This window comes from Daktulosphaira vitifoliae, unplaced genomic scaffold (assembly GCF_025091365.1).
Source record: "Daktulosphaira vitifoliae isolate Bord-2020 unplaced genomic scaffold, ASM2509136v1 Scaffold_2, whole genome shotgun sequence".
In the NCBI taxonomy this organism is placed as follows: Eukaryota; Metazoa; Arthropoda; class Insecta; order Hemiptera; family Phylloxeridae; genus Daktulosphaira; species Daktulosphaira vitifoliae.
Genome location: NW_026099573.1, coordinates 41,897,625 through 41,918,713, shown reverse-complemented (window position 1 = coordinate 41,918,713; position 21,089 = coordinate 41,897,625). Strand labels below are relative to the sequence as shown.

At 26.3% G+C, this 21,089-nt stretch overlaps 1 protein-coding gene across 1 annotated transcript; it reads right to left on the bottom strand.

Moving 5' to 3' along the window:
* Window positions 1–614: 614 nt before the first annotated feature.
* On the bottom strand, window positions 615–1,670 carry LOC126898286 (uncharacterized). The gene has a single exon (XM_050672227.1). The coding sequence runs from the start codon at window positions 1,668–1,670 to the stop codon at window positions 615–617; it is 1,056 nt and encodes a 351-aa protein (XP_050528184.1).
* Window positions 1,671–21,089: the final 19,419 nt, after the last annotated feature.

The window sequence follows — 21,089 nt, the reverse complement described above, 5'->3', positions numbered from 1 at the left end:
AGGGTAACCTGGGCATGACAGATCCAACGCATGGGTCAGGGTAAAATGGACATGTCACCAACGTCAATGGGTATTCCCTACATAAATGTAGGGGACTCATTGAGATGTTCACCATGTCCACCCTGACCACACCCGAGGACCTGTCAGGTCACGAAAGAATAATCAAAGAAACGGGAAAGACTTGACCATAATTAAAATTTATATAGTCAAATTTTTTTCCAACTTTGAACCCAAAGTTCAGGGGAGGGCGCAAAAGTTACAAAAAATTGAGTGACCACTCAATTTATATGAGAATTTTACGGGAAATATTGTGGTATGATTTATNTGACCACTCAATTTATATGAGAATTTTACGGGAAATATTGTGGTATGATTTATTTTTAATTTTAGAGAAATTCGGGGGGGTTATTCCAAAATTCCTCCAATTTTAGAAAAAAAAAAAAAAAAAAACTAGGTCCTATTTTTTACTTTACCAGGATACTCGCTCATATATTACTATGGTTCGAAAGATTTACACCCTGTATAATTATAATTATAGATGTCAAACAAATTATTAAATCATAATGAAAGTGTATAAAATTAAAGTTTGATTTTATAGAAAATTGTATCATATTTTATTTAGTACAATTATTAGTTTGAATTGGTTTCGACTTAATCAAATTAGTTGCTTGTAAATCGCCGCTTATAGCTATGTAACAAAAAGCACCTCCATCAGCTGGAGTTGGTTGACCTGCTAAAAATTCATTGACATCATTTTGAGATGGTATGGTTAATGGAAAGCTATCTTTTATCTTATCCATAGCTTTATTTAATGTTTCCAATGGTCCGTCAGGTGGTGGATTCTCGAAAGGTCCGGTTAATCGTAGATCATATAAATAACCCAATAGTGCCATCATATAATCGTTTCGTACACCTCTCATTTTTAAACATTCCGTTTCTATGTTCACGTTACAGAGCTTTTGTAACCATTTAATGAGTTTCGTTTTATCTGGTATGGAAGTTATCAATGCAGCATAAGGCCGAGCAACATGAAGTAAATACTGAAACTCCCAATCGAGCAAAGTCCTGAGCATTACTTTTTTTGATTTTTGTATTTTTTTTTTTTCATTACTATCTATTATTCGTTGCTTTTCTTCTTCTGACATATTTTCGGTAATAATTTCTTCGCTATCTTCTTCCTCTCGTGAACATTCAGCATGCATAGAACAGACCGCAATTACTGTAACTTCGTCTTTTAACAATTCTTCCAACATCGTGTCCATCTCCCAGGTTGCTGGTGGCATCATTGGAATAGCAAAACTCTCTGGTGCCTTTAATGGCCCGTTTGGAGGAGGTGTTTTAAAAACACCATACATTTCATCATTCAGTATTGAAAGAATCATAGTGAAAAGATATCTATTACGTTTAGTTTTGAAAAATTCAGTTGCATACTCAGCAGCGTAGAGTTTTCTAATCCATGGTATTACCTTTTCTCTGTCTTTTTCTTTACTCAAATTTGGGGCAAATTTCTTCAACATAGCTGTATAATAAACGAGTTCGATATTTATAGAATCGCCATTCTCAATACATACAATAGGTTCGTTTGAGACTATACGTGACGATCTATGAGTTAAACCAGTTTTTATACTTACATTATCAGTTACTTGACTATCATTGTCATCATGATTCATTTTATTTCATTTATTAGTTTAAAAATTATGTTATTTGATTTTATAAATTAGCTATAAATTGATTTACGTAAAAAATAAATAAGAACTATTATGGATAAAAAATAAGCCAGTATCAACGATATTTCGATAAAATAATAATTAATATTAAATTACAAGTAACATTTATAATCATTGAATGTATTAATTAAATAACAAAAGAAAAAAAAAAGGTAGCACAGTGGGGTCGAGGCACAGTGTAGACAAGGCATAGATGGGACAAGTTTAGATGATATTTGACAGTGATTAAAATCACTATCATAAGAAACGCTTCGATGCAAATCTGTAGATAGTGTTTCATTTAGAGAAATTGGTGGATTATTTCAAAAGCAACATCAACTCTTATTTCTTTAATTATATCCTGATTAGTAGTTCTTTGATTTTAAAATATAATATATGAATAAATACTAATTATAATTATTAAATTTAGTATGAAATTGATATTCAATAATTTAATATTGTAATTTAAACGGAGAAATTATAAAAATAATAAAGAAGTTGTATTTTGCTTTATTTTTACGTGTATAAAAATTTAAAGGGCTTGATACAATAAATTTCAATAAAAACTGTTTGTTACTATAAATAAATGCACTGAACTACAAGGAACTTTCATCAGTAACAAAAATATACCATTCTAAATCAACTTTTTGCGATGTTTTCAAATCTGCAATTAGACTTTTTCTTTCACTTCTAAGTTTTAATATTATTAAAAATTAGTATTATTTACATATAACAAATTCGCATTGAATCTAAAAAATTGGCTATTTAAGCTAATTCAAATTTAAAAATTACTTTTTCAACTTTAAAAAAGTAAAAAAAATTTAATAAGTTTAATTTCTTATGTCTTATAAACTTTATTCTATGTCAATTAAATTATATAATATTCATAAAAGTCAATATATTTTCCTAATAAGATATTTTAAAATAAAATAAAATACAAAACCTAGAATTTTAATAGAAAAATAGCATATTTTTGAATACAGTAGCTATTTGCGCATAGAAGATAGGTCGTCGGGACAAATTTTTTTTTTCATTTTATAGTACATAAAATAAGCTTTAATTTGATATATGTATAAAGGACGCAGTGTTTCCGAAACATTTTCAAAAATTAAGTTGAAAAAGTTAGTTTTTGAAAAAATGTTGCAATTTTAAATCCCCCTTGAGAGCAGAATAAGTGTTAGATTTTCAAAAAAAAAAATGATATAAAAAAAAAAACAATTTTTTATACATTAATTCAAATTTCTATAACATTGTATTATCATGGTTACATAGGTCAATAAACAAATATTTTGTTAATAATTAATTGGAAAAACAATAAATATATCATAATGAACTATTAATATTCGTATAGGACGTAAGATACGAAATTTGTTGTTCGTAACAATTCTAGATTCGATGCGAAATTGAGAAGTAATGAATTTTACCATGATTTATTTATTTTTGTGTCAGTCACTACTTTTTCTCAGCTCTCATTGGATTGATTTTTTCAACGATATGTCAAAGATCACAAATCGTATCTAATTGAAGACATTACACACATAATCCTCCAAAAAACTACGATTTTTAAAATCGGTTTATTTAGACATTTTTTTCTAAAAATTGCCAAAACTAATTGAAAAATGAATAAATCAAAATAATCATTTTTTATATTGAAACCTTAAGTAATTACCTTTTGTTTGATAAAATAATTTTGAAAATATAATCTTTAATCCTTTATCTGTCCACAAGGGGGGATTCAAAATAGTAACTTTTTTAGAGAAAAACTTTTTTTAATTCTAACTTTTTCAACTTAAGTTTTAAAATTGTTCCGGTAAGACAGTGTCTTTAAAACATATGTCAAATTAAAGCATATGTTACGTACTAAAGTTAAAAAAAAAATTGTCCCGACGACCCTATCTTCTTTATCCAAGTGGCTCCTGTAGTTAAAAAACATACTATTTTTATGTTCAAATTATATTTTGTTTATTTTAAAGTACCTTATAAGGGTTTGCCATGTAATGAGTCTTCTAATAAATATAAGATTTACATGAATCTAACTTACATTAAATATAAATTTTTACTGATTTTGATTATTTTGCCTCTTCAATGTTAAGAAAATCTTTTTGAATTTTTGAAAACTTGAAAATTTGTATAAAAAATAAAACTTAAAGCAGTAAAAAATTTTCGGGAATACTGCATCTTTTAAATATATGTTAAAATAATGTTTACATTATGTACTTTCAGTTAAAAAAAAAATTGTACCTATGACCTATTTTTTATGTAAATACTATCTACAGATTTGCATCGAATCGTTCTTATGATCATGATTTTAATCACTGTTAGATATAATCTATACTTGTCCCAACTATGCAACGACGCCACTTTACTATCGTTTTTATCACGACTTTTTTAATGCGCAGTTAACAGCAATAACTGATAACGATAATGAACTGATAAAAATAAAATTAAAAGATTGCTACGATCCCAACGTTACTTAGTAAGTATTATTATAATTTATATTTACTACTTATGTTGATTGTGATGTATTTTGTGATTATATTTCAAGTTTAACAATTTTTATAAGATTATAAAATAAATAAATAGATCAAAGTCAGTGTTCTTATTATATTTTTTTATAATAAATGATCAAGCTAGCTGGACACAAGGTAAGAAATTATATTTCTAAGCATGTCATAAAAAAATTAAAGATAGATTTAAAATAAGCCATAAATAATATTTATCGTGGGAATAATAGAATTAACTTCTAAACGTCCATAATTAAAAAAAAAAATATTGTTAACTATTTCATCATCATTCTAATGGCTATTGTAGGTGTATAACGTAAATATTTTATTTATATTTATCATTCACATAAAAAATAATTCAGCTTGGCGCCCAACAATCGGACAGTTGCGTTTTACTCAAATACACATTGTTTCCTACATATACTACAATCGATAAAAATATCAAGAGTCATAAAATTCTCCCCTAGAACAACTCCCTATTTCATAGTAGAATTAACATTATTCGAGTTAGTGTCATCCGTATGTAATTTTCCTTCACTTTATATTTTACGACAAACCATATGCATTCAATTCATTTTAACAAAAAGATCCATGATCATACACTGTATATTTTTATTTTTACCTTGTAGCTAAACAAATTTAACTAACTCATTCATCCTATCTTATCCCCATATCCTATCTCTTTTATTCATGATAAACCATCGCTAATTATATATTTAACACTTGATACTACTTTTACTTTTCATTATGATCATATCATTCATTCCCATATAATATATACTACTTTTTTCATGACTAAATATTATAATCTTAATTTATAACCTTAATAATAACTACTTTAATAACTCTCTTTTTTTTTATGACGCTTTTGCATTTAATATCACTGTGTATCCGTACGGAGTCGTGTTTAGTTAATTTTATGCGTAACGTGTGATAAATATTTGTTAAAAATGACTGGTCTATTGACGAGAAATAAATCAAAATGTTTATTTTTTGGAGATGCTAAAGAACTTAGTAATAATGTATTACCAACTTATGAAGACGTTATGCAATATTATTTGTATGTAAAACATCAACTTGAACCCGATATTACTTCAAAAGAGCCAAGTGTAAGTTCTATAGCTGAAATTGTAACAACTAACATAGAAAATATATAGCACAAAGCATCAATTCCAATAGTATCACACATGCGAGTATTACAATTAATTAAAACGTACCATGACAAGTATCGGAATATACTAAAGTCAGCGAAGGGCAAGCAATATTATGAGACGTATAAAAAAAAGTGGAAAAACTGAAGCAAGAAGTAGTCTTTTTAACATTGCGGCATGTAAATTTGTTAATTTTAGTACTTGTACAATATAATTTTATAATAATATAATTTTTCGAGATTTTTCACATATTATGTAAAAAATCTCAAAAAATTCCAAATATTGAACAAATATTTATTAAAGATCAAAGAACAACCAGAAAAATGATTATATCTTTAGTTGACATTGTTGTAATGTGGATCTTTAATTATTATTTTAATAATGAACTCATAATACATTAAAAACTATGTTACTTTAATTTTTATATACTGACAAAAAAATGTTTAAAGACTTATATAATATAATATGAATGATGTATTTTCATGTAAGTATGGTCACACAATTGATAACATTAACAGTGCATGTATACTGCAATATACATTTCAACTACTAAAAAGCTTAAAAAAAAAAAAAAAAAAGCTATAAGAAAAGAAGTTGATGCAAAGCGAATTGAAAGACATGAGTTATTAGAAACTTATGATAAATCCAATTTAGATAATGTTAATATTAAATTTTATGAATCTGTTGAAATTAATGATAAATATAATAATTCTGACGTAGATTTTACAATAACTTCAAAACCATCAACGTCGTCATCTGATATAAAAAAAAATCTCAGATGAGACTTAAGTTATCGGACCTATCTTTGACTTACGATAAAATTGGAATTTCAGATAGATCAGCTGCTGAAATTGCAAGTGCTGTATTTCAGAATATTGGTATTATTTCAGTCGATAATAAAAACAGTGTTGTAGATAGAATGAAAGTCCGAAAAGCAAGAGAAAAAAACGTTTAGATTTACAAAAACTAGAAAATGAACTAATTTTAGGATTATATTTTGATGGACGTAAAGATAAAACTATAACAAATCATCAAGAGGGAACTAAATATTATAGAAAAATGATCACTGCAGAACATATATCACTTATTCAAGAACCAGGATCGAAATACATTGGTCATACAACACTAACAAGCGGATCTGCTTTAGAAATTAAAGACCATTTCCCTTTATACAGGGGGGGTGCAAACCTTTTAAAATGCGTATAGAAAGTAGAACTTTTTCAACTTAACTTTTGAAAATGTTCCGGAAAGACTGACACTTTTATATATATCTTAAATTAAAGCTTATGTAATATACTTTAATTTGAAAAAAAAAAATTTGACCTCTGGACTTGTCTTCGTGGTGAAAACGGACATCAAAGTTAAAGAAAAACGTACGATTTCCGTGAAAAAAATCTCGATTTTATATGTTATATTATTTAATTTATATTTTATATAACTTTTGGAAAAATGTATGGATCTATATTATTATTTTTTTATAATAAATATTGATATACCCCTTTCATCTGGCACGCTTTTTTTGTAAATCGGATCATACCCCTTTAACAAGGGGGGTCAAAACTTTAAACATGCGTATTGTTACTACGATATTTTCAATTTAATTTTTGAAAGTATTCCGGAAATACTGACACTTTTAAATATATCTTAAATTAAAGCTTATGTAATATACTTTAATGTGAAAAAAAAAAATTTGACCTCTGGATTTGTCTTCATGGTAAAAATGACTACCGTATGCAAAAATATGCTATTTTTGTGTTAAAATTCTGGGTTTTGTATTTTATTTTATTTTAAAATACCTGACAAGGGGAGTACAGATTTTCATAAATATTATATAAATTAAAATTGATATAGTATAGATAGTTAAACTTATTTAAATATGTTTGTTTCTTTTAAGTCGAGAAAAATAACTTTGAAATTTGAACTAGCTTAAATAGCCAATTTTTCAACCGCCGGAAGCAACGTACGGTTGCCGAGTTGGTAAAATTTATGTTTTACACGCTTGGGGTACGAGGTTCCAACCCGCATATGGCAATGAATTTTTTGCATTTTTTCTTAATTCTTTTTAAGTTAGTATAAATTTTAACTCGTTTGATTTTTATCACATTTAGATTCAATAACTTCAATAAAGATCAAGGATCCCATCACTTTAGTCGCCCCTTGCAAGAAGAAATTTCTTATTCGTATTAAAATTATTTTACTATATTTTAAGTTTTCGCTTCGATGCAAAGCCGAGAAGATATTTTTTTGTGACTATCATTTATTTTCTCTGCTCTAACTTGACCTACTTTTTTCAACAATACGTCAAATTACTACAATTCGTATCTAGTTGAAGATATTACTCTCAAAAATTGAAAAAAAAATTCTAATTTATCAATTAAACAGTTAGTTATTACATCGTCTCCATAAAGACAATTAAAATCATTAATTTCTAATGTTTTCAAAATATTTATTAACGAATGAAGTTTGATATGATAGGTTTCAACTACAAAATTAAATCATTTTACTTTGTAATTTAATAATTTTTTTACTCTATTTGTGTGTGCTACTACTAGACTATAATATTACAATTTTTTTTTGTAACATGTTGCTATATAAATCATTTCTAAAAAAAATGATTGTTTTTTCTCCTGAATTAACAATTGATTTTTACAAATATAATCAAATTTTATAATACACTCAATTGAGTAAATCTTTTTAACAACTTTGTTTTGATTGGTACATTTAGTTAAAGTAAATCATTAAAATTAATTAAGTTCTCAATATTTCAATTATAGAATCTTTTCAACAAACAACAAAAGTTCCTAGGAAATTATTACTATTACTTCTATTTAAGTTATCTATTACCATAAAAATGCAAAAAAATATTGAGCTTTTCTGATAAATTTACAATAAATAGTAATTATAAAACTTTCTGACTGCATATTGATCTTAACGATACAATTTTTTTAATTGTCATAAAATTTTCTATTTAATTATGTCAATGTCAAACTTACCAATTGAGCTAAAAGTTATGGTAAAATAAATTTTTTTTTTTTATTATAAACATTTACAACAATCAACTTTAAACGATTAACAAAATAGGTTAAATATGTCATTTTCCTTATTTTTAACTTATTAATAATCAAATTAATATTAAATATTATATCAAATCAGTATTAATTTAAAACAATTTTTTTTGTTCTTAATTATTTTTTTTTATATGTAAAAACTATTTTTTAATAATATTAAAACTTAGAAGTTATAGAAAAAGTCTAATTGCACATTTTAAAACATCGCGAAAAGTTGATTTAGAATAGTATATTTTTGTTTCTGATGGAAGTTCCTTGTAGTCCAGTGTATAAAACTTATAACTTTGTTAATTGTTATAACTTTATCAAAAATGACCAAATCAGTATATTTTTTTTTATTTAGATGCATGTCTTTATCTATCATTTGGTTTTTTTTATAAATCTAACCCTTTACCTGCCCACAAGAGGGATTCAAAATATTAACTTTTTTTTTTTTAGTTAAAGTAAATCATTAAAATTAATTCAGTTCTGGATATTTCAATAGTAGAATCTTTTTAAATATCAAAAATTACTTAGAAATGATTACTATGATTTCTATTTAAGTGTTCTATTACGATAAAAATGCAAAAAATAATGAGTTTTTCTGATAAATTTACAATAAATAATAATTATAAAACTTTCTGACTGCATATTAATCTTAAAAATAACATTGTTTTAATTCTCATAAAATTTTCTATTTAATGATTCATTCTAGTCAACGAAGGAGTAATTTTGCAGAATAGCAGAAAAAATTCCCAACAAACTTTTTTTTTTTTTGTTTTAATTAGGCAATTGGTGGATTATTCCAAAAGCAACATCAACTCTTATTTCTTTAATTATATCATGATTAGTAGTTCTTTGATTTTAAAATATAATATATGAATATATACTAATTATAATTATTAAATTTAGTATGAAATTGATATTTAATATTGTAATTTAAACGGAGAAATTATAAAAATAATAAAGAAGTTATATTTTGCTTTACTTTTACGTGTATAAAAATTTAAAGGGCTTGATACAATAATTTTCAATAAAAACTGTTTGTTACTATAAAAAAATGCACTGGACTACAAGGAACTTTCATCAGAAGCAAAAATATACTTTTCTAAATCAAATTTTCGCGTTGTTTTCAAATCTGCAAGTAGACTATTTCTATCACTTCTAATTTTTTATATTATTACTAATTATATATATAAAATAATAATTAAAAGAAAAAAAAATTTGTTTTCAAATTATTACTGATTTGATTTTTAATATGTTAAAAATAATCAGTCCAAATTTTCAATTTTAACCTATTTTTTTGGTTCTTTAAAGTTGATGAAAAATTTTTGATAAAGATTTATGAAAGTTTATAGTAAAATAAATTGAATATATTACCATAACTTTTAGCTCAATTACAAGTTTAAAATTGACATCTAGGCCTGTCAACAAAGGAAAAATTGCGGAAAAAATTTTGTTTTTTTAAAAGTTGAATTAAAATATGTATAATGACATACTAATAGTCCTCAAGATTGGAATTGAGCTTTTTTTTTAAATCCTCGCAAAAGTTCAAAAATATGAGCTTTCTTAATTTTCTCAAAAAAAAATATTTAACTTACAAAAAAAAGTTTCGCACAAAAGTTGTTTAAAAGACAATTATAAATAAAAATATAATCTTATATTTTTTCATTTAAACAAATATTTTTCGAGTTACATTACATTTAATATGAGTAATAAAATTTATATTCCATTTTTTTCATTTTACGGTTACTTTTTATCATGTTATACTTACATTAGACACAATGTTATAAATGCATATGTGTGTATGTGTGAGTTTATTTATTTATTGTATCATTAAAGTGTAGTGTATATTGAGATACAACCGATAGAGTAGGTAATTGATTTGACGCTATATTATTTAAACCCAACTAAACGCTAAATTGTACATTCCGAAATAACAATCATATTATGTCAATTGCCACCGGAATATCTGGTAATATTTTTCTTTTTCTTTGCCTTAATCCCAACTACTTGGGGTCGGCCACCCTTATCCTAAGCTTCCACTTGACACGATCTCCCACATCTTCTACGCTCACATCAGCTGTCCTCAAATCGCATTCAATAGCATCCCTCCATCTCTTTTTTGGTCTTCCTCTATCTCTTCTTCCTTCAACATTCATTTCTATAACTGTTCTTACAGCTTTCGATTCTTCTTTCCTCATACCATGACTAAACAATCTAAGTCTATTTTCTGTCATCTTATCCACGATTGACGCAACACCTATACTTCCTCTTATATGCTCGTTCCTTATCCTATCTTCTCTAGTCACTCCACTCATCCAACTAAGCATTCTCATCTCTGCTACACTTATTCTCTGCTCTACTTTCTTATCAACCGCCCAACACTATGAACCATACATCATAGCTGGCCTCACAATTTCATACTAAATTTAAAAACTATAATTAGTATTTATTCATATATTATATTTTAAAATCAAAGAACTACTAATCAGGATATAATTAAAGAAATAAGAGTTGATGTTGCTTTTGGAATAATCCACCAATTTCTCTAAATGAAACACTATCTACAGATTTGCATCGAAGCGTTTCTTATGATAGTGATTTTAATTACTGTCAGATATCATCTATACTTGTCCCATCTATGCCTCGTCCACACTGTGCCTCCCCCCCACTGTGCTACCTTTTTTTTTTTTGCTCATGTACAACGTGCGTTTTCGTTTGTATGTTGTTGTTCGTTCAGCTATGGACGTCCGTTTTAAAGTGATTTTATTTTGCTCTTGAATACGTTTACTCTACGTATTAACCCACGTGCTGTTATCGGTTCTTATTAAACAGCTCAGTTTGTGTTAAGGCTTTCTTGTAAGCCAACTTAATGGAACTTGCTTCCTCTGTCATTAATTGTGCGCTCTGCTAAAATTACTTTTACTGTGTTCGTTTTAAGCAGCTCAGCTTCAAGTATCGCTATCCCTCATTCATTTATATATTATTATTTTTAATACTATTTTGTCTATATTAATATAAATTGTAATATATCTTATCGTATATAAAACAAAATAAGACAGTGTTATTTAATTGCTATTATTCGTTGCATAATTTTATTGTCGTTGCCGCCAACCACTTGTAAGGAGCGGTACGGTCAAAACACTGTTTGTAAAAAGAAAAATTATTAAGTTTATAAAACTCTACAATAATATGAAGTTAAATAAATTTTTTTTTTATCCTTTCAGGAATAGAAATGTTTATTTATAATTTTTTAAATGGGAACCACCATTTTTGATTTGATAATATGATAGAAAAAAAAAATTACAAACAATTTTGTTCTTATAATATCTTTTATCCGAACGACCGTTTACGTTTTATAATTTTTTAAAGATTTTGACTTCCAGAAAGAATATTGTCATTTATTACATTTCATAATATCGGTAGCAGTTCAACCGGTGTTTTTGTTAGATCTTTTAGTTTAACAAAACCATAGACTTAGCTATTAATTATACACCGAAACCTCGATTTGAATCACTTTGAATTTGTTATCACTCATTTAGTGAGTAGTAAATTTTTATAGCTAATTTACCTGTCATAACTTGATCAATAAAATTTGATTTATGCAACAGCATATAATGACTTTTGTATTTAATATAGTAATATGGCAATAGAAATTTGGCCTAAAGTCACTTAACTTTAACTAGCTGTAATGGACGAACGGTTAATCGGATAATAAAAATTATAAGAACAAAATTGTTTGTAATTTTTTTTTGCTTCATATATTATATGTATATATGTATATATATATATATATATATCATATATTTGTATCAAGTTAAAAATAAGGGTTCCCATCTAATAAAATTATAATTAAGGGTTTTAATCCTTGTAGGAACGAAAAAAATAATAGTTTGACTACATTTTATTGTAGAGTTTTTTGAACTTGATATTTATTCTCTATAATAAAATTTAAAATTCTCAATATTTTTTGAGAAAATGAGTGTATTACTTGATTTCGATCACCCTATATGCACCTCGTTGTAATTTTTATAATTTTATCTAATGTAAGTAGCATCCTTAATCTCATATACAGTCCACTCCTTATTTCTTTCTCCTGCATGTTCATAGACAATGAAACGAAGGTTAACTAACCCACACGAGAATCAACGGGCGTTACATTCAAACAATTTTACAATGACTCATTAGTGACTATAAATTTCATAATTATTTAAATAATTTTGTGTGGTTCACGTGCTTTTTTTAGCTTCGATGCGAAGCTGAGAAGGCATTAATTTTTTATATATTAGTTTTTTTTTATATATTTTTGTATCTGTTACCACTCAATCTAAGCTCTCACTCAACCGATTTTGATGAACATTACGTCAATAGATCACAAATTGTGTCTAGTCGAAAACATTACCCTTAAAAATTGAAAAAAATTTCCTTGTTCCCTGTAAATGGGGGAGATCCCCAGAAAAATTACAATTTTAAATATCGGTAATTTTCGGCATTTTTTCATTTTTTTAACTGCCATAACTTTTTTAAAAATGAACAATACAATATAATTGTTTTTTTTTTGAGATACCTTAGGTGTTAAACTATCATTTGATATATTTTTGTGAACATTTGACTCTTTACTTGCCCACATAAATATATAAATCAAATTGATCTAGCAGAGAAAGTTATACTTATTTAAAATTTTTTTTTTTTTTTAAGTCGATATAAATAACTTTGAAATTTGAACATTTGTTTCAGTCGATGGAAGCAACGTACAGTTGCCGAGTCGGTAAAACATGAGTCTTATGCGCTTAGGGTACAAGGTTCCAACCCGTGTATGACAAGGATTTTTTTATATTTTTTTCTTAATTCTTTTTAATTCAGAATACATTTTCAACTTCTATGATTTTTATCTCATTTAGGTTCAATAACTTTAATAAAAATCAAAGATCCCATCACTCTAAAAGCCCCTCACGAGAAGATATTTTTTATTCATATTAAAATTATTTTACTATATTTTAGGTTTTAGCTTCGATGCAAAGCTGAGAAGGTATTTTTTTGTGACTATCATTTATTATCTCTGCTCTAACTTGACCTACTTTTTTCAAGGATACGTCAAATGAATACAATTCGTATCTAGTTGAAGATATTACCCTCGAAAATTGAAAATAAATTTTGATTTATCAATTAAACAGTTACTTATCCCATGTTCTCACTGGACCGATTTCTTTCAATAGTACGTCAAAAGATCACAATTCGTATTTAGTTGAAGATATTATCCTTAAAAATTGAANTTCTTAATTCTTTTTAATTCAGAATACATTTTCAACTTCTATGATTTTTATCTCATTTAGGTTCAATAACTTTAATAAAAATCAAAGATCCCATCATTTATTGACGAATCAAGTTTGATATAATAGGTTTCAACTACAAAATTAAATCATTTTACGTTGTAATTTAATAATTTTTTTACTCTATTTGTGTGTGCTACTATTAGACTATAATATTCCACATATATTTGGTAACATGTTGCTATATAAATCTTTTCTAAAAAAATGATTGTTAGTTTCTCCTGAATTAACAATGGATTTTTACAATTATAATCAAATTTAATAATACGCTCTATTGAGTAGATCTTGTTAACAACTTTTTTTGATCTATTATCTATTATGATGAAAATGCAAAAAAGTATTGAGCTTTTCTGATAAATTTACCATAAATAGTAATTATTAAATTTCTTGATTGCATATTAATCTTAACGATACAATTTTTGTAACTCTCATAAATTTTTTATTTAATGATGTCAATTTCAAACTTGCAAATCGAACTAAAAGTTATGGTAATAAATAAATTTTTTTTTATTGTAAACTTTCACAAAAATCAACATACATTATTACATTTATTGAAGCTCCTGGAACATAAACAGTTAAAAATTTTACAATTCTCAGTCCCAATTTTAGAGAGTTTAATACACAGAAAGCATAAAATGATAGACAAGTCATAAATGAGCTATATTTTAAACATTGTAATATTTGGTGTTTAATTATTGCCTGGACTCGATTTGAAACTTAGTCAAAAGTACAAAAAAACGAGCACCTAGTAAAAACGATCACACGGCTATATAATAGTGTTACTACCGCAGAAATTGCCAGCAATTTATCTAATACGGGTTACTTGGACATTCGAGTACCATTTGTGACATATGCCGTTCGATAGGAAATTTTATAAGCTTTTATTTTGAAGTGAACATCCTTCGGAACTTTGTCAAAAGTACTATATAATACAGTCAACTCGAGATATAACGAAGCTCGTTATAACGAAAATCTCAATACAACAAATAAAACTGTCGGTCCCTTGAAAATCTTGTGATATAACGAAAAATTATATGTATTTTAGTCCCCTCGATATAATGAAGTTTTTTTGACCAATTCTCTCGCCATGTAACGAATTTTCACAATTTTGGAATTTGATATTACGAATTTTGGCTATGTACAATTATCATACAATATGATAAAATTCATGTCGTCGTAATAGCTTGCTATTAAGGTGTTTGTTTTTGGCGTTTATTACGCGATAAGATAAATGACTCTACAACGTTATTGTAACCTTTACGTTATAGTTTTAATTCAGTTTGATTGTTGTGTTAAAAGCGATCGCACGGAATTCCGCTCGTCGCGTTTATAACTGATGATGAGGAAGTTAATGATGAAGAAGAATTGTCCGAAGAGCCCCCAGTCACCTCAAAGGAAGCTAAAGCAGATCTTCGTGCCGTCTTAAAATATTTGTAAAATTATAACATAGATGATAGTGTATTTAGTCATATTTTAAAATTAGACAATACAATTGTAAACGCAAAAAAATAACCGATTTTTAAAAAAAATAAATATGCATGTATGTAATAAAATAAAATTTAATAAACAATAATTCATATTTAATATGTATGTATGTAATTATAATATGTAATCTAATAAAATATTAATTTTGAATTTTTTTTTAAATCTTGTTATTACGAACTTTCGATATACCGAACTTTTTCCTCGGTCTCTTGAAATTCGTTATATGGCGAGTTGACTGTATAACATATTTTTTGAACCACATGGTGCCCTCTAGCGGTGTGTATTCTAATTGTATCTGATTAGAAATTGCTATAATGGAATTCCTAACTTCACAGTCGTCTATTTAAAGGTAGATTTTGCTATGATAATTTTTATGAATACATTTTATAAAGATGATATCAATTGCAAATTTATTTAAAAAAAAAAACCCAGCACAGGGGGGTCGCGGCACAGTGGTGACGTGGCATAGTTGGATCAAGTATAATGATATCTGATAGTGATTAAAATCACTATCAAAAATAAACGCTTCGATGCAAATCTTTAGATAGTGTTTAATTTTAAAAAAATTGGTGTTTTATTCCAAAAGCTACTTGATCTGCTGGTTCCTTATTAATATCTCGATTAAGATAAAGTATGTCGAATGAAAAAGGGTTTATTAAAAAATATTATTTCTCATAAAAAAATTGTGTGGATCCATAAACTTTTCTATAAGTTATAGCATCATAAAGTTAAATGTAATATAAATAATAAAATCGAAAATTTTCACACAAAAATAGTATTTGGTAGCCATTTTTATTGTGAAGACAAAATAAAGTCCAAAATTCTTTTTTTCAAATTAAAGTATATTACATAAGCTTCAATTTAAGATATATATAAAAGTGTCAGACCTTCCGGAACACTTTCAAAAGTTAAGTTGAAAAAGTTCTACTTTTTATATGCATTTTTTATATTTGAAGCCCCCCCATATATAGGGAAATAGTCTGATTTAAAAAAAAAGTATATCCAATGAAAGATGTATATAAATACTACTTCTCATGAAAAAATTGTATTGATCCATACATTTTTTAAAAAGTTATAGCACTTTAAAGTAAAAAATATAAATTATAAAATCGAGAATTTTCACACAAAAATAACATTCGATAGCCATTTTCACCATGAAGACAAGTCCAGAGGTCAAATTTTTTTTTTTCAAATTAAAGTACATTACATTAGCTTTAATTTAAGATATATATAAAAGTGTCAGACCTTCCGGAACATTTTCAAAAGTTAAGTTGAAAAAGTTAATTTTTTGTGAAAAAGTTGTCTTTTTAAATCCCCCCCTGTGGACAGATAAAGGGTCAAATTTACAAAAAAAATATACCAAATAATAAGTAAAGACATCAAGCATCTATAAAAAAAAAAATTATATTGATACGTTCATTTTTGAAAAAGTTACGGCATATTTTAGTAAAAAAAATTGAAAAAATTTCGAAAATTAGCGATTTTTAAATTTGTAATTTTTTTGGAGGTTTCCCCCATTTACGGGGAACGAGGGAATTTTTTCAATTTTAATGTCTTCGACTAGATACGATTTGTGATCTTTTGACGTATCGTTGAAAGAAATCCGTTCGGTGAGAGCTGAGAAAAAGTGGTAACAGACACATTTATATTTAGCATTGATATCTAACATGCATAACTAGTAATCACTTTTATCTGTGACCGTTGGAACGTGTTCAATTGTTATAGTCGCTTTACGACAATCGGTGTCATTTAAAGTACGTCATGCTGTCAAACATATTTCAGGTAATAGTTTTGTAGGTTTACACAAAAATTATCAGTGGTCATTGATAAATAATAAATAATTATAATATTATAATTCAATACGCAAATAACATTTCCAAACTTCTCTCTATAGGAGTTGCAGTGTACTTTTCAACTACCAACTAATAATTATTTTTAATTCGGGTTAAATTATCTTGGCTACATATTTTCTAACATTACAGTTGATCTATCAATAGTTAAGGGATAGTTTGAGGTAAATTAAAGACTTTAAAATAGTTCCTGTGACGCATCATTTTTCTATTTTGACTTTTATAGTCATGCCGAAATTAACCTTAAGTTTTCGACCTTTGCAGACGTAAGATTATTTTTAATATCTCGTTAAGTTATATTTTAGATTTAATGGATAACTGAAAAGATATTACTTGTAGTAATATACTCGTCACTACCATAACATGGGATATTTATACATTATATTCTTAGAAGGACAGGTTCCTTTTCTAACAAATATTTAACATACTCTTACTGTTTAGTTATATTATAATACACACGATTCCATCATAAATTGATTAGTAGTCACTTTTAGAAATCGTTCATTCCGAGAGGAAATCTATAAATTATTTTTGTCATCTTTGTTATTCTAGTTTTAATAATTAAATGCATTGTGTTAATCCTAGTCTTATTGGTAAAAAATTATGTTTATGTTATATATAAATGTCAAAATTATTTATATATTCTATTCATCTGTAATAATCTCTGTATTTATCAATAAACAGTTACACTGTAAGAATTAGACAATGATCATTTTCGGGGGTAAAAAATATTATAAAAAGGCAGAGCAAACCCTTATTCCGTGCTTTGGATATCGCTACGTGGATATTGCAATCATCATTATCGAAATTCTTACGTGCTTGATTTGTGAACTAAACCTTGAATTTGTGTTACTTTATTTATTAATTTATTAATATTATCACTGAAGTTATTGTAACGACTTAAGAAAAAAATCAGGTAAGATTTTTATCTATAAGAATATTTATATTGCCATTTTATAACCCTCGAATCACACCCCAAATCAAAAGTAACTCTCATTATTAACTCTTCCTCTCAGTCGAAATCAAATTCTTTTTATATTTTATTTTAATTTTATTAATTTTTGAGTTACGATATAATTTTACCATGATGTATTTATTTATGTTTCTGTTTAAAGTCTAATAAAGGTTTCAAGATTTTAATTCATAGATGCTACTATAAAGAACATTTTTAAAGTGCTAAATGTATCATTCCCCACTATAAAAATAATTTAAAAAACAATAAACATAATTTTCTAGTTATTTAAAAGACTATACCACTCCCTTAGTTTCACATATGATTGTGATAATTCGATTTTAAGCCTACTGATGATTCTGAATCATTAGTTAATTACATGATATGGCCTTATCGTTCAAGCCAATCATATTAAGTATAATGTTGTAATTGTCTTTGTAATTAAAATTTAATTTAGTGATAAATATGAACAAAATACAATTTTATAATTCACCCTTTATTTACCTTACAAAAGTTAATTTAATTGTTACATTGAATCGAAACGAGTACGTTGAAATTAAAGTAAATAAATTCTTTATTAATAAAAAATGAATGATTCATAATATGAGAAGATATTGTTAATACTTCAAATATCTTGCTCTTTTCGAGGAAAACTCTAAAACTACATCATTATATTCCATGCTTTTGGTAATGGTATGTTCAATAGATAATATAGATAATGAATTGTATCTTGTCTGATTGTTGATCTTCTATAATTTTTAATTTACAAAACGACCTTTTTGTCGTAGCAGTAGTTACAGGTGAAGTCAGTATTATTTGAAGTACTATTTTACAATTGGGATAAATTTCCGAAAGATTATTATCAAATATAAATTGTAAAGCTTCAAGTACTGAGTAATTTTGAAGTAATATATTACGAAACATCATTAATTCTTCATATAAATCAATACTATCAATATCACCTTCCAATTTTATATGTAAATCCTTACAGTTTTTTTAATCTAATTTATTTAACGTGTATAAAAATCCAAACATGAAAATTGTCTTGTGCATCAATTATAGGATCATTAGATCCTTCGTAACTAAATTGTCGTTTTTCTTCAAATTTAGGATATACATTCAGATCATTTGCAAGTTCTTTTGCGGTAATAGTAGATAATGTAAATCCTATTTCTCTAAACTTTTTAAAATATCTTAAAAGTTCATTTAAATGAAAAGTTGTTATACTTATACACATTTTAGAACTTTGTAAAATTTTGCTTACTGTATTTACATGATTTATCAAGTCATACCAAATGATTAAGCTGACCAAAAATTCAAATGACATAAATTCATCTTCGATTTCTACAATTTCACATTTAATCTTAGGATCTTGTATTCTTTGGCTTAGTTCTTTCAGAGCTTCGTGAAACTCAGTTACTATATACTTCAAATAATTTTCTTCTTCTATAGCTAACTCACATAACAATTTAAAAAAATAATAATTTAAATTGTTTTATAAAAACAATAATATAACATTATATGTATTACTCGACTCAAGTAGTTGGGATTAAGGCGAGGCAAAATAAGAAAAACGTTATAAAGATTTTTATAACGTTATAAAACACTTATAATATATTTTAAAAAAATGTTATTAAAAAAGACTACTCTAATGTATATATTATGTATTCGTATAAATTTATTACTATATAGTGACGAAAATTTGAGAGATGATTCCCGCCAAAATCTTACAAAATCAGACTTTAACATTTTTAATAACCTGTTTTTGCTGAATTGCTTGCATATAGTCTTAACAAATTTTTGAAGCTGTCATGTGTTTGTTTTTTTAGCCTCTCAAAATTGTATACAATTTTTACACTTATTTTAATACGCATCAAATTTCTCTATTTGATTTTATTTTGTATTTTAGATTGTTAAACATTGTTTTATAGTTTTTAAAACTTAAAAAAATTGTTCTTAAAAATTATATAAAATAAAAAGTATTATATATTTTTTCTTTATCCATAAATTATACGTTAGCTATCCATATTTTAAATTTCAATATTAAATTATTCAGTTTAAAAAGATATTTATTTAAGTTGTTCAATTTATACTTTGGGATCCTAATATTTTTATAGCTTTTTTTCGCTTGTCACAACAAAAAGTGCAGAATTAGTAAAAAGGTATTTATTATACGGGTGCCAAGTAATCTCTCCTAGAAAACAAAGTTTGCTATACAGTACCTAATAGATTTAACACTTTCCAAACGACATTCCCATCTTGTATCAGATAACTATTTTGGTGTAAGTTTTTTTACATATTTTTTTAATCCCAACGAGTAGTTAACCCAGAAAAAATGGTATATGCCTTTTGCAGAGTTCCAAAAACTTAAATAGCAAAAACTGATGATTTAGCGATGTTTCCAAAGACTAAGTTTAATTTACGACCGCTACATGGTGTAAAAATGCTTTAGGATTTTGTCTCAGTATGTGAGCTTATACTTCGTTATAAACTCCTTTCATATTTGCACCTTAATCATACCTTATAGTCTAAAATGCTTAATCCTTCTCAATTTAAAAATTGTTTTATTTTATCAGATAAACCTTGGCCTGTAGTATTATCAACAATTTCAAAACAAATAAATTGTTTTTCGATTTCAATATTTGGCAGCTTTGTTATCACTTCTGGGATAACAAAACGTATAGTTACCGATAACTGCTCTTAGTGGTTAACGTCAAGGATACAGTCAATTAAAATTGAATAATATTTTGCTTTTTTATTCTACTTATAATTTCAAATTTAACTTTTTCAGCCATTCTTGGATGCTATGTGATAAGTACGTTTGTTTTCTTCTAGTCCTTTCAATTGTAGGAGCACTCCATGAAATATGGTCTTTTAGTACAGGATTAAACTTTACAATTAATTCTATCAACCTTAAAATATTACCGTAATGTGGCTTGTTAGATTTATCATTTATACCTCTAAAAGCTATGTTTCCTTCAGATAAGTATAATATTGATTCTATAATACGTTGAAAAATTTTCTTCCAATGAACAGTTTCATTCTCGATATATGATTCGTA